Source organism: Delphinus delphis, chromosome 2, assembly GCF_949987515.2.
Source record: "Delphinus delphis chromosome 2, mDelDel1.2, whole genome shotgun sequence".
NCBI classification, from domain to species: Eukaryota; Metazoa; Chordata; class Mammalia; order Artiodactyla; family Delphinidae; genus Delphinus; species Delphinus delphis.
The window spans coordinates 29,298,108-29,310,876 of record NC_082684.1 but is presented as its reverse complement, the minus strand read 5'-3'; the positions used below and the strand labels follow the sequence as shown (position 1 = coordinate 29,310,876).

General features: G+C 41.2%; 1 protein-coding gene across 1 annotated transcript; it reads left to right on the top strand.

The window, feature by feature from the left end:
* The first annotated feature begins 1,329 nt into the window (after positions 1-1,329).
* Positions 1,330-7,467, top strand: ACOT4 (acyl-CoA thioesterase 4). Its single transcript, XM_060004269.1, has 3 exons — positions 1,330-1,816; positions 2,680-2,882; positions 3,659-7,467. The coding sequence occupies exons 1-3, from the start codon at positions 1,360-1,362 to the stop codon at positions 4,247-4,249; spliced, it is 1,251 nt and encodes a 416-aa protein (XP_059860252.1). The 5' UTR covers positions 1,330-1,359; the 3' UTR covers positions 4,250-7,467.
* Positions 7,468-12,769: the final 5,302 nt, after the last annotated feature.

Here is a 12,769-nt window from a genome sequence, read left to right as displayed (position 1 = left end):
GCAAATATCTCATGAGAAACAAAACACTGCATAGGCTCAATCTCTGCCTCTACGAAATCAAACATGACATTTTGCTTCCCAATATTCTTCTAAGACTTTCACATACACTATCACCTTTTATCTCCATATAGGAGACTTTCATCACATTACACACAAGAACTCTTAAACCCCAAAAGATATAAACTTACTTAAGACTTCAGAACTAGTCAGTGCTGAACTCAGAGGTAGAATTCTAATATATTTCACTGCAATGCTGCCGCTCACTGTTGAGTTCCACGTTTGGAGTTAAGTCATGGTTCTGACAGTTATTAGAGGCTAATCCTCAGCATCTTAACATTTTCCAAGCCTCAGTTTCCTCCGTTCCAATATTTGAAAAATATTCCCAGTGTTTTATAAACTTGTTAAATTTTGTATGTATAACAGGTGGGACATTGCTAAAGAGTAGCCATTACTATACTACATATAAAATGCTGGGCATCCCTGAACATTATACCGATATTGCTTCTAACGTGACATTCAAAAGCTTGACATTTAGTATCTACTAAGGCCGAACATTATTATTCTCTATAATACAGCAATTCCACTCCTAGGTATTCACTCCACTGAAACGCACATACATGTCCATCAAAATGGACACATGTTCACTGAATGCTCAGAGCACTATTCCTAAGAGTCCTAAACTGAGAACTACCAAATGTCCATAGGCAATAAAATCGTCAAATACATTTATGATCACAAAATGAAATAGTATTTGGCAGTGATAATGAACAATCTACAACTACGCCCAACAAAACGACGAATCTCACAAACGTAATGAATGTTGAGCGAAAGCAGACACTAAAAAGGCACACTGAAGGATTCATCACCATAAAATGCAAAGTTGGGAAAAACTAGCCCGTTTTGTTGGACTCGGATAGAGCACCTTGGGGAAGGGAAAGTGACTGGAGCAGAAATGAGGGTGGCTTCTGGAGAAGTAATGATGTTTCTGGATCCTTGTGCTTGGTTACCCCAAGTATGTTTGGGTTGTGAAATTCACTAAAATACACACTTAGAATTTATGCACTTTTTGTGTGTGTGTATAACTCATTAAAAGTTAGAAAAAGAAAACGTTGTCCTTTTCCATGGAGAGGCTGGAATTCTTGGTATTCTACCTAAAGTCATTCAGCTCTGGTTTCACCACGAATCCATACCCAACAAGTTTCACTCCCACGAGGGAGAGGTTTGAGAAGAGGCGTATACGCGGGCGGGTTGGGTGCCACAGCCAGACAACAGGACATCCCGGTACGCCCCGCCCCGGGCCTAGAGCACAACCTAGCGCTTTTACCTCAGACGAGTCGGGACCGCGGCATTGCGCCGGGGATGGCGGTGACAGTGACGCTGGAGCCCGCGGGCCGCTGCCGCTGGGACGAGCCGGTGCGCATCGCCGTGTGCGGCCTGGCCCCGGGACAGCCGGTCACGCTGCGCGCGTCCCTGCGCGACGAGAAGGACGCGCTCTTCCGAGCCCACGCGCGCTACTGCGCCGACGCCCACGGCCAGCTGGACCTCGAGCGCGCGCCCGCGCTGGGCGGCAGCTTCGCGGGGCTCGAGCCCATGGGGCTCCTCTGGGCTCTGGAGCCCGAGAAGCCTTTTTGGCGGTTTCTGAAGCGGGACGTGCAGACGCCCTTCGCCGTGGAGCTGGAGGTGCTCGATGGCCACGAACCTGACGCCCAGCGGCTCCTGGGCCGCGCGGTGCACGAGCGCGACTTCCTGGCGCCCGGGGTGCGGCGTGAGCCAGTGCGCGCGGGCCGGGTGCGCGCCACGCTCTTCCTGCCGCCGGGTAAGGCTGGGGTGCTGGGACTTCGACAGCATGTTCCCTGGGCTGCCTTGGTTTCTGATACCGCCTCCCAGGGAGTTTGGCTTGGGAGCACGGTCAGAAGAAGCGGATGTTGACTAAATCAGAGACCTGACGGCCACATTGGAGGCTTTTGATATGTTCCACACTATGCTACGAGTTTTGCTTGCATTATCTCATTTAATCTCTATATTGTCCCAATGAGGTGGATACTGTTATTATGCAGATAAAAAAAAAAAGACTGGATGGGATCGGTAGGTTCACTTTGCTATTAATAACTACGCTACAGATCTCTACAGGCATCAGCTGATCGCTTTTAACTAAATGATGATGGTCAAGGAATCTATTGCCATGTCTCCTTTCTGTAGTGTCCTGGGTACACTGGGCCCCTTACCCACTTTTTCATGTTCCTCTCTACCACAGAGCACTTTTGAGACTTCACTGCCTTCCTCACCTGAAGCCTCGCCTGGTATTTCTTTTTCTTTCCTCTAAGTTGACATCTGAACCAAAAATAACGCCAAGGGTTGGTGCAACACAGTGTAAAGCTTTGTTTTGATTCTTAACTCTGTGTCCAATCCTGTAACAGAACACTGCAATTCAACACTGTCTAAAAGGTGAAATTCCTCCTTCAATGATGCAGTCATTAGACTTTGTTACCCTCCCTTACAACTAAAGATTCTTAGAACCTTGGAGATAACTTGGAACTTGTATCCCTTGTCAATAATGACTCAGGAAGCCGTTTTCTTTGATTCACGGGAACCCACTAAATACTTTAGAAAGCTCTCTAAAAGGAAAGCAATTTCTTTAAATTATATAATACCTTCTCTCTATAATATTACCTTCTCTAGGACCAGGACCTTTCCCAGGGATCATTGACATCTTTGGTGTTGGAGGAGCCCTGTTGGAATATCGGGCCAGCCTTCTGGCTGGCCATGGCTTTGCCACATTGGCTCTAGCTTATTGTGACTTTGAAGATCTTCCCAAGAAATTCGACACCATACACCTGGACTACTTTGAAGAAGCCCTGTGCTACATGCTTCAACACACCCAGGTTCTCCTAATGTCCTTTATCATTGTCTCTAGAACTACCTCCAGAGAGGGTGTCACTTTGCACTCACCTGTGCCAGGTGCATTGATGCTGCTCTATTCTTCTTTCACAGAGATTTCTTCTACTCCACTTTCTTTGTCAGATGGATTAATATTGCAGAATTCACTGTAAAATTCATGTGATATTTTATTTTAGGGAATTATGTAGTAATATTAAAATTTCTTTTGCAAGTGGAGTTTCTAAATTTTTAGCTTTGCATGCTTTTTAATCTTTATTCTGATAGCAGAGTATGTTCTCAGATTTTAATCAAAACTTGTCCACCCATTTCATAAGCTTAGAACCACTCAGTTGGACTCTGAAGTTGTACTTTGTTTCTATAAAGTTAATCATTTGTCAATATATATTTAGATGGGGTCTGATGAAAGACTCACTTCTTGGAACAGAATTTGGTTCCACACAGATGCCCAGGAACATTGATGCTTTAATTCAACCTGAATGAAGCTCTGAAATTGACAGGCTCCAATGACTCAGCATTCTCTAGTGGATGACTCTCTGGAAGTTTGCAACCAATTCCCAAATTTGCCAGTGAGTTTAAGATTTGTTTGCCGTGTGTCCAGCACGATAGTCTCTACATGGGAAGAAACTCTGTCAGCTGAGGTTGAGTCTCTTGTGGCCAATTCACAAATTAAAGCTAGCAGCATCTCTAGTCACATTTAGAAAAACATTTTTCTGTTGGGTAGGTTCTTGACTTTTGACTCTTGTCCCTTCTTTTCTTACAGGTAAAGGGCCCTGGCATTGGACTTCTGGGCATTTCTTTAGGGGCTGATATTTGTCTCTCCATGGCCTCATTTTTGAAGAACATCTCAGCTACAGTTTCCATCAATGGATCTGGCTTCAATGGAAACAAAGCCATATACTACAAGGAGAATAGCATTCCACCACTGGGCCATGACCTAAGGAGAATGAAGGTAGCTTTTTCAGGCCTCCTGGACATTGTGGATATAAGGAATGATATTGTAGGGGGATGTGAGAACCCCTGCATGATTCCAATAGAGAAGGCCCAGGGGCCCATCCTCTTCATTGTTGGTCAGGATGACCATAACTGGAGGAGTGAGTTATACGCCCAGATAGCCTCTGAACGGTTACAGGCCCATGGAAAGGAAAAACCCCAGATCATCTCTTACCCTGGGACTGGGCATTACATTGAGCCTCCTTACTTTCCCATGTGCCCAGCTTCCCTACACAAATTACTGGACAAACCTGTGATCTGGGGTGGGGAGCCCAGGGCTCATTCTAAGGCCCAGGTAGATGCTTGGAAGCAAATTCTAACCTTCTTCACCAAACACCTTGGAGCTTGCCCCAAATTGTAATGCCCCAAATTGTAATTGGTCCGTTATTGATAGGAGAGATTCAAGGTCAGATTTTAGTGTTTAATAATCTTATGTGAATCACTTGTCCCCTGGATAACATTAAATTCATGTCATTGGTATTAATGCTATATTTTAGGTTACTTTTTTGAGATTAATTTTGTCATTAATTTTTCTAATGTAACAAATGCCTATTGTAGAAGATCCAATTAGAAGTATACAATACTAAATAGTAAAAAGTATCAACGCTATTAAAATTTGTGTTTTCATCTAGATTTTTTTACTTAACACTTTGAGGCACAGATGAAATTTAAAGCTGAACAAATACTGGGCTACTTTTTCCATCACTGGGAGAGAATGGCCATTCAGTGTTTGCTACCGGTTCCACTACTGGTAGCAGGGTAGAATTTTTATTGGCTAAAATATACAGAGAGGTGTTGATAGAGGGAAAGCCAGACTGACCTTTTTCTCACGGAGATTAGAGAAGAATCCTCTGAGAGGAGTTACGGTAAGAAGGGGATCATCTGGCTCTGGATGGTCAAGTCAAAACTCTGTTCCAAAGGTGATTGACTATGAGCTATTTTCCTTTTTGCTTCCTGGCTCTAAGAACAGACTTTGGTAAATCATACTGTGACATTCTTAGAGGCATCATCATCACTTTCTCTGACATCAAGGCTACAAAGTATTGTGTAAGTGTATTTGAAGAGATAATGGCTGAGAATTTTCTAAAGCTGACAAAGACATCAGCCACGTATTCCAACAGCACTATGTCTTAGTCAGCTCAGGCTTCTGTAACAAAATACCATAGATGGGGTGGCTTAAACAACAGACATTTATTTCTCACAGTTCTGGAGGCTGGGAAATCCAAGATCAACGTTCTGGCAGATTCAGTTCCTGGTGGCGCCTCTTCCTGGCTTACAGACGGCTGCCTTCTTCCTGTGTCCTTACCTGGCAGGGAGGGAGAGGGAGCTCCAGTTTCTCTTCCTCATTTCATAAGGACACTAATCCCATCATGGGGGCTTCACTCTCATGACCTCATTTAAACCTAACAACCTCCCAAAGGTTCTACCTTCAAATACCATCACATTGGGGTTTCGGATTTCAACATATGAGTTTTGAGGGGACACATTCAGTTCATAACAACCATAAACCTCAAGCAAGTTAACCATATTTAACACATCACAGAAAAGTTGTTTGTGGCAGTTTTATAACATAGAATTTATAACATAAATTCTTTGACATTTCTGCCACCAAGAGGTGGGAGATCTATGTCCCCTCCCCTCAAATCTGGATGGGTTTCTGACTGCCTCAGTAGAGTACAGCAGAACTGATGCTTTATGATTTCAGAAGGTAGGTCGTAAAGGCCATGAAGGTGATCCCACCTTGCTTGCTGGGAACAACTGCTCTTGGAGCCCTGAGCCACCCTAAGAAGTTTTACAACTTTGAGGCTGTGATGCTGTGAGGAAGCCCCAAAGACACGGAGAGGCCAACTGTAAGCTCTTCCTGTAATAGTCCCAAATGAGCTCAACCTTTGAGGCATCTCAGCCCAAGTACAGGGATGTGACTGAAAAAACCTCAAGATGATTCTAGCCCCCAGCCATTTGAATCTTCCCAGTGAAGGCTTTAGATATCCTGAAGCAGAGAAGAGTTGTCCCAGTCAAGCACTGTCCAAATTGTGGATCTGTGAACAAAATATTGTTTTATGTGACTGTGTTTTGGGGGGCGTTTCAGTTATCTATTGCTTTGTAACAAACCACCCCAAAACACAGTGGCTTAAAACATTAACCATTCTCGGATTTCCCTGGTGGCACAGTGGTTAAGAATCCGCCTGCCAATGCAGGGGACACGGGTTCAAGCCCTGGTCCGGGAAGATCCCACATGCTGCGGAGCAACTAAGCCCGTGCGCCACAACTACTGTGCCTGCACACCACAACTACTGAAACCTGCGCCTAGAGCCCGTGCTCCACAAGAGAAGCCACCACAATGAGAAGCCTGCGCAGCACAACAAAGAGTAGCCCCCGCTGTCTGCAACTAGAGAAAAGCCCACGCACAGCAAAGATGCAGCCAAAAATAAATTTATTTTTAAAAAAACATTAACCATTAATTTTTCTCACTCACATGGCAGGCAAGTTGGTATTGGCTGTCAGCTAAGATCTCAGGCAGGGCTATGGTTCAGAGGTCTCAGTTCTCTCCTTGTGGGCCTTTACAATGGCTAACTGGGCTGGGTTCCAAGAGTGAGCATCCCAACGTAGCAAAGCTGAATTGTATGGCATGTTTTTGACCTAGTCTTGGAAGCTACATAGCATCACTCTTGCTGTACACTACTGGTCAAGGCAATCACAAAGACCCACCAAGTTCAAGGAGAACATAGAGTTCACCTCTCAAAAGGAGAGTGGAAAGATTCTAGAAGAGCAGGTGGAATGGGAAACATTGTGACCACCGTTTGGAAAATCTGCCTTCTAGCCACAATGGCTCACATTCCTCCCCCCTGTAAAATATGGTCATCCCTCCTTTAAAGCCCGCCCCCGCCCAAAGTTTCATTCCATTATAGCATCATGCTCAGGCTCAAAGTCTAAGATTGTATCATTTATATCAGGTCCAGGTGCAGATGAAGTTCCCCAGGTATAATTCCTTGGGTATAGCTCCTTGAGTATCTTTCTTCTCAATCTGAAGATCTGTGAACTAAAGAGACAAGTTAGCTGTCCACATACACAGACATCCAGAATACGATGGTAGGCAGGTATAAGATAATTCTTACAGATATTCCTGTTCAATAATGGGGAATATGGGAGGCACACAACACTCACTGGCCCCTAGCCATTCTGAAATCCAGCTGAGAACATGTTACCAATTCTTCCATTGGTGCTCAGTTTACTCTCTGTGAGTTGTTCTCTGTAGCTCTTGGTTCCACCCTCTGAGTTGAAACCTGTATTTCCCATAAGAAAATTAAATTAGCAAAAAAAGCCTCCTGGATCTGCTTCCTGATGAAAAAGATGAGGCATCCAAAGATCTCTTTTTATTTTGCACTGTTTCTATCTCTTTTAGTTCAAACTCATTGTGCTTCCACCAGAACCATTCTCTTAAGAATTATGTAGGTTTTCTAAAAAATATCAGTGGGGGGGCTTCCCTGGTGGCACAGTGGTTGGGGGTCTGCCTGCCAATGCAGGGGATACGGGTTCGTGCCCCAGTCCGGGAAGATCCCACATGCCGCGGAGCGGCTGAGCTGGTGAGCCATGGCCGCTGAGCCTGCGCGTCCGGAGCCTGTGCTCCACAACGGGAGAGGCCACAACAGTGAGAGGCCCGCATACCGCAAAAAAAAAAAAAAAAAAAAAAAAGATATATATATATATATCAGTGGGGTTCAATTCCTTAGACAACACACCACTACAAATCTGTTTGAGATAGGAACTTTTCTATCTGGGGCTCCTTGGGAGAATGCTGCAGGCAAACATCCTTAAGATTCCCATAAATTCTGTTATATAATAGACAGGATCTGTTAGGTACACCTTAAAATCTTTAGAGGAACTTTGTCATTCTGAAATGTTCTATGAAGCACTACCTTGAATCTTTGAGGTCTTTACAAAGTCTCTCCCACAGAGCCACCCTAGGTTTGACTTTGCTCTGAGGTCCAGTCTTAATTATAGAATAATTACAGAATAATTTACCATCTGGAGAAGCTGGAAAGGAGAAACATTATTATTGCCAAGCTTGGCAAGTCCTGGTTGCTTCCTATTTAGCAGTTCTTAGCTCACCTCTTCCTCTTGTATATTTTGTCATAGGCAGCAAGGAGAAGCCAGGTGTCACTGTCAGTACTCAGCTGGGAAATCACTTTAGCTAGATCATTGAATTCATTAGGTATATTTACCCTTTTTCACATTACTGCAGGTGTCAGTGTTGCCTCTAGCTTCCAATAAATTTATTTTACTTTCCTTTAGGTCATCAATAATGGCCTTCACGAGTCCCTTTATAGTCTCCCTGGAGCCCTTCCAATTTCTACCTGCCACCTAGTCCTAAAGCCAGTTGTGATTCCTGTGCATATGAATTTCTCCACAGGCTGCTTGAGCTTCCTCACAGCATGATATCTGGGTTTCAAAAATGAATGGTCCAAGAGAGGAAGGCAGAAATACATGGCCTTTTTATGACTTAGCTTTGGAAGTCACATATCATTGCTTCAGCTGTACTCTACTCGTTGAGGCAGACACAGAGACATTAGGTGCAAGGAAAATGTGTAAAGACTATCTCCTGATAGGGGAATGGCAAGTTTCTAGAAGGGCATGTGAGATGGGAGTTATTTGTCATAATCATCTTTGGAAAATTCAATCTGTCCACAGAATTGTTTGTTACGTAGCAAAAGGCAATGGAACACTGCAGAAAAGAAAGACAAAGATTAAAAAATCTTACCAGCAACCACAGAAAGAAGTCAACCTTCAAAGAAGCAGCAGTAAGTCCAACAACTGATTTCTCCACAGCTATGATGGAAATCAGGAACCACTGAAAAACGTTTAGAGTGTCGAAAGAAAACATCTGACAACCTCAAAGCCTATTCTAGCAAAATAGATTCTTACATATGAAAGTATATATTGTTCATAAAATTGAAAAAAATTTAACAGAATCAAAATAGTCATTTTCAAAAAAATAGAAATTGAGAGAATTAATATAGCATACCTGCAAGGAAAAACTAGGGTGTTCTTCAAGCAGAATGAAGATGACTCAAGGTGGAAATATGGAAATGAAGGAAGAAATGGAACATAATGAAAAAGGTTAAATATGCATGTAAATATAAATATTTACAAATAACATATTGTGGGGTTTAAAATACACATAGAAAAAAATGCTTGATGTAATTTCTGTCCTCTTAAATTTGTTAAGATTGTTTTCTGGCCTAGCATGTGACCTATCCTGGAGAATGTTCCATGTGCACTTGAAAAGAATGTGTACTGTGCTGTTTTGGGGTGTAATATCCTATCTATTAGGTCCAACAGGTCCATTGTCTCTTGGACCCTGTGGCTTGTGAAATCCCAGTTCCCCAACCAGGGATTAAACCTGGGCAGCCAGCAGTGAAAGCGCTGAGTCCTGGACCATCAGGGAATTCCCCCATTGTCTCGTTTAAGATCACTGTTGCCTTACTGATTTTCTATCTGGATGACCTGTCCATTGATGTAAGTGGGGTGGTAAAGTCCCCAACTATCATAGTATTATTGTAAATTTCTCTCTTTATATCTGTTAATATAGCTTTGTATATTTAAGTACCCCTGTATTGGTTGCATATACATTAACAAGTGTAATATCCTCTTCTTGTATTGATCCCTTTATCTTTGTCTTTTGTTACAGCCTTTATTTTCAGGTCTAGTTGGTGTGGTATGTGTATCACTACCCCAACTTTCTGGTTGTTTCCATTTGCATTTGCATGAAATATCTTTTTCCATCCTCTTACCCTCAGTCTGTATGTGTCTTTAGTTCTGAAGTGAGTCTCTTGTAGACAGCATATAGATGGGTCTTGGTTTTTTTTTAATCCAATCAGCTATGTCTTAGGAGCATTTAGTCAATTGACATTTAAAGTAACTATTGATAGGTATGTACTTATTGTCATTTTGTTTCTTGTTTTCCAGTTGTTTTTATATTTCTTCTCTGTTTATTTCTTCTTCTTTTTCTTTCTTTCCTTGTGGTTTGATGATTTTCTTTAGCAGTGTGCTTGTGTTCCTTTCTCTTTAGTTTTCATGTATCTATTGTAGGTTTTCTTTTAATATATATACTTTAATTTATTTATTTTATTCTTTTTTTTTGGCTGTGTTGGGTCTTCGTTGCTGCGTGCAGGCTTTCTCTAGTTGAGGTGAGCAGGGTCTACTCTTCATTGCAGTGTGCAGTCTTCTCGTTGCAGTGTCTTCTCTTGTTGCAGTTGCTAAGCATGGGCTACAGGCACGCGGGCTTCAGTAGTTGTGATGTGTGGGCTCAGTAGTTGTGGCTCACAGGCTCTAGAGTGCAGGCTCAGTAGTTGTGGTGCATGGGCTTAGTTGCTCTGTGGCATGTGGGATCTTCCCAGACCAGGGCTCGAACCCATGTCCCCTTTATTGGCAGGTGGATTCCCAACCACTATGCTACCAGGGAAGCCCCTCTATTATAGGTTTTTGATTTGTGTTTACCACAGGTTTCATATATGATGAACTATATCTAAATCTACTTGTTCTGAACTGGCAGTCATTTAAGTTCAAACACATTCTAAAAGATCTACATTTTTTATTCCCCTCACCCATATTTTGTGTTTTTGATGTCATGTTTTACATTTTCATGTTTATCCCTTAACTGTTTGTTGTAGTTATAGTTGATTTTACAGTTTATTGTCTTTGAATCTTCATACTAGCTTCTTTAAGTAAGTGGTTAATCTTCAGCTCTTACTTCATATTTTCCTTTCCTAGTGGGATTTTCCCTTTCCTATGGAATCTTACTTCTTTTCCACTTAGAGAGGACCCTTTAACATTTCTTTTAGGGTAGGTTTATTATTGATGAACTCTTTTTCTTTTTACTTTTCTGAAAAGTTCTTTATTTCTCTAATTCTAAACAATAATCTTGCTGGGTAGAGTATCCTAGGATGAAGATTTTTCCCTTCTGGCATTTTAAATATATCATGTCAATCTCTTCTGGCCTGCAGAAAAAATCAGCTGATGGACTTATGCAGTTTCCTTTATATATGACTCTTTGTTTTTTTTCTTGCTGACTTTAGAATTCTCTCTTTAAGTTTTTCCATTTTAATTATGATATGTCTTAGTGTGGGTCTGTTTAGGTTCATCCCTCTGTGCTTCCTGTACCTGAATATCTGTTTCCTTCTTCAGGTTTGGGGACTTTTCAGCAATAATTTCATCAAATACATTCTAGATCCCCTTCTCTCTCTCTCTCTCTCCTCCTTCTGGAACCCCTATAATGCAAATTTTGGTATACTTGATGTTATCCCAAAGATCTCTTAAACTATTTTCATTTTTTTAATTGTTTTTTTTAAATAATAGAGCTGGGATTTTATTTTATTTTGGCCACACCACACGGCTTGCGGGATCTCAGTTCCCTGACCAGGGGTTGAACCTGGGCCACGGCAGTGAAAGCCCAGAATCCTAACCACTAGGCCACCAGGGAACACCCATTAAATTTGTTTTTCTATTTGTTGTTCTTCTTTGGTGATTTCCATTATTCTATCTTCCCAATCACTTATGTGTTTTCTGTATCACTTAATCTGTTATTCATTCCTTCTTGTGTGTTTTTTATTCCAGTTAATGAACTCTTCATTTCTTATTGGGTCTTTTATATATATTCTAGTTCCTTGTTAAAATTCTCACTGTGTTCATCTGTCCTTTTCCCTAATTCAGTTAGAATTTTTATTTGACTTTGACTTTTTTATCTGGTAAACACAACTTTCCAAAATCTATGGGATTCAGCAAAAGCAGTTCTAGGAGGGAAGTTTATAGTGATACAGGCCTTCCTGGAGAAACATGAAAAATCTAAAATAAACAACCTAATGTAAAGGAATTAGAAAAAGAACAAACACAGCCCACAGTCAGCAGAAGGAATAAAATTATGAGGATCACAGAGAAAATAAATAAAATAGAGAACAAAAAAATTAGAAAAGATCAATGAAATGAACCAAGAGCTATTTTTTTGAAAAGATAAACAAAATTAATAATCCTTTAGCCAGGCTAATCAAGAAGAAAAGAGAGAGGATCCAAATAAACAAAATAAGAAATTAAAGAGGAGAAATAACAACCAATAACCACAAGACAATACCATAAATGGTTATAAGCCAACAAACAGAACAACCTAGAAGGAATGGACAAATGTCTAGAAACGTACATTATGCCAAGACTGAATCAGGAAGAAAAAGACAACTTGAAAAGACCAATCACTAGTAGTGAAATTGAATTTGTAATTTTAAAAACTCCCAGCAAACAAAAGTCCAGTACCAGATGGCTTCACAGGGGACTTCTATCAAACATATAAAGAACAGTTTATACCTATCCTTCTCAAACTATTCCAAATAATTGAAGAGGACAAAACACTCCCAAAATCATTCTACAGGGCCACCATTACCCTGATTCCAAAACCAGACAATGACAGCACAAGAAAAAGAGAATTACAGGCCAATATCTTAGATGAATATAGATGCAAAAATCCTCAATGAAATGTTAGCAAATTGAATCCAACAATATATAAAAGGATCATATATCCCAGTAAGTGGGATTTATTTTAGGGATGCCAGGATTGTTAAATATTTGCAAATCATCAGTGTGATATACTACATTAACCATAAGAAGGATAAAAATCATATGATCATCACAATAGATGCAGAAAAATCATTTGACAAAATTCAATATCCATTCATGACAAAAACTCTCATCAGTGTTGGTATAGAAGGAACATTTCAGAAAATAATAAAGACCATTTATGACAAACCCACAGCTATCATCATACACAACAGTGAAAATCTGACAGCCTTTCTTCTAAATTCAGGAACAAGACAAGGATGCCCACTCTCGCCACTTC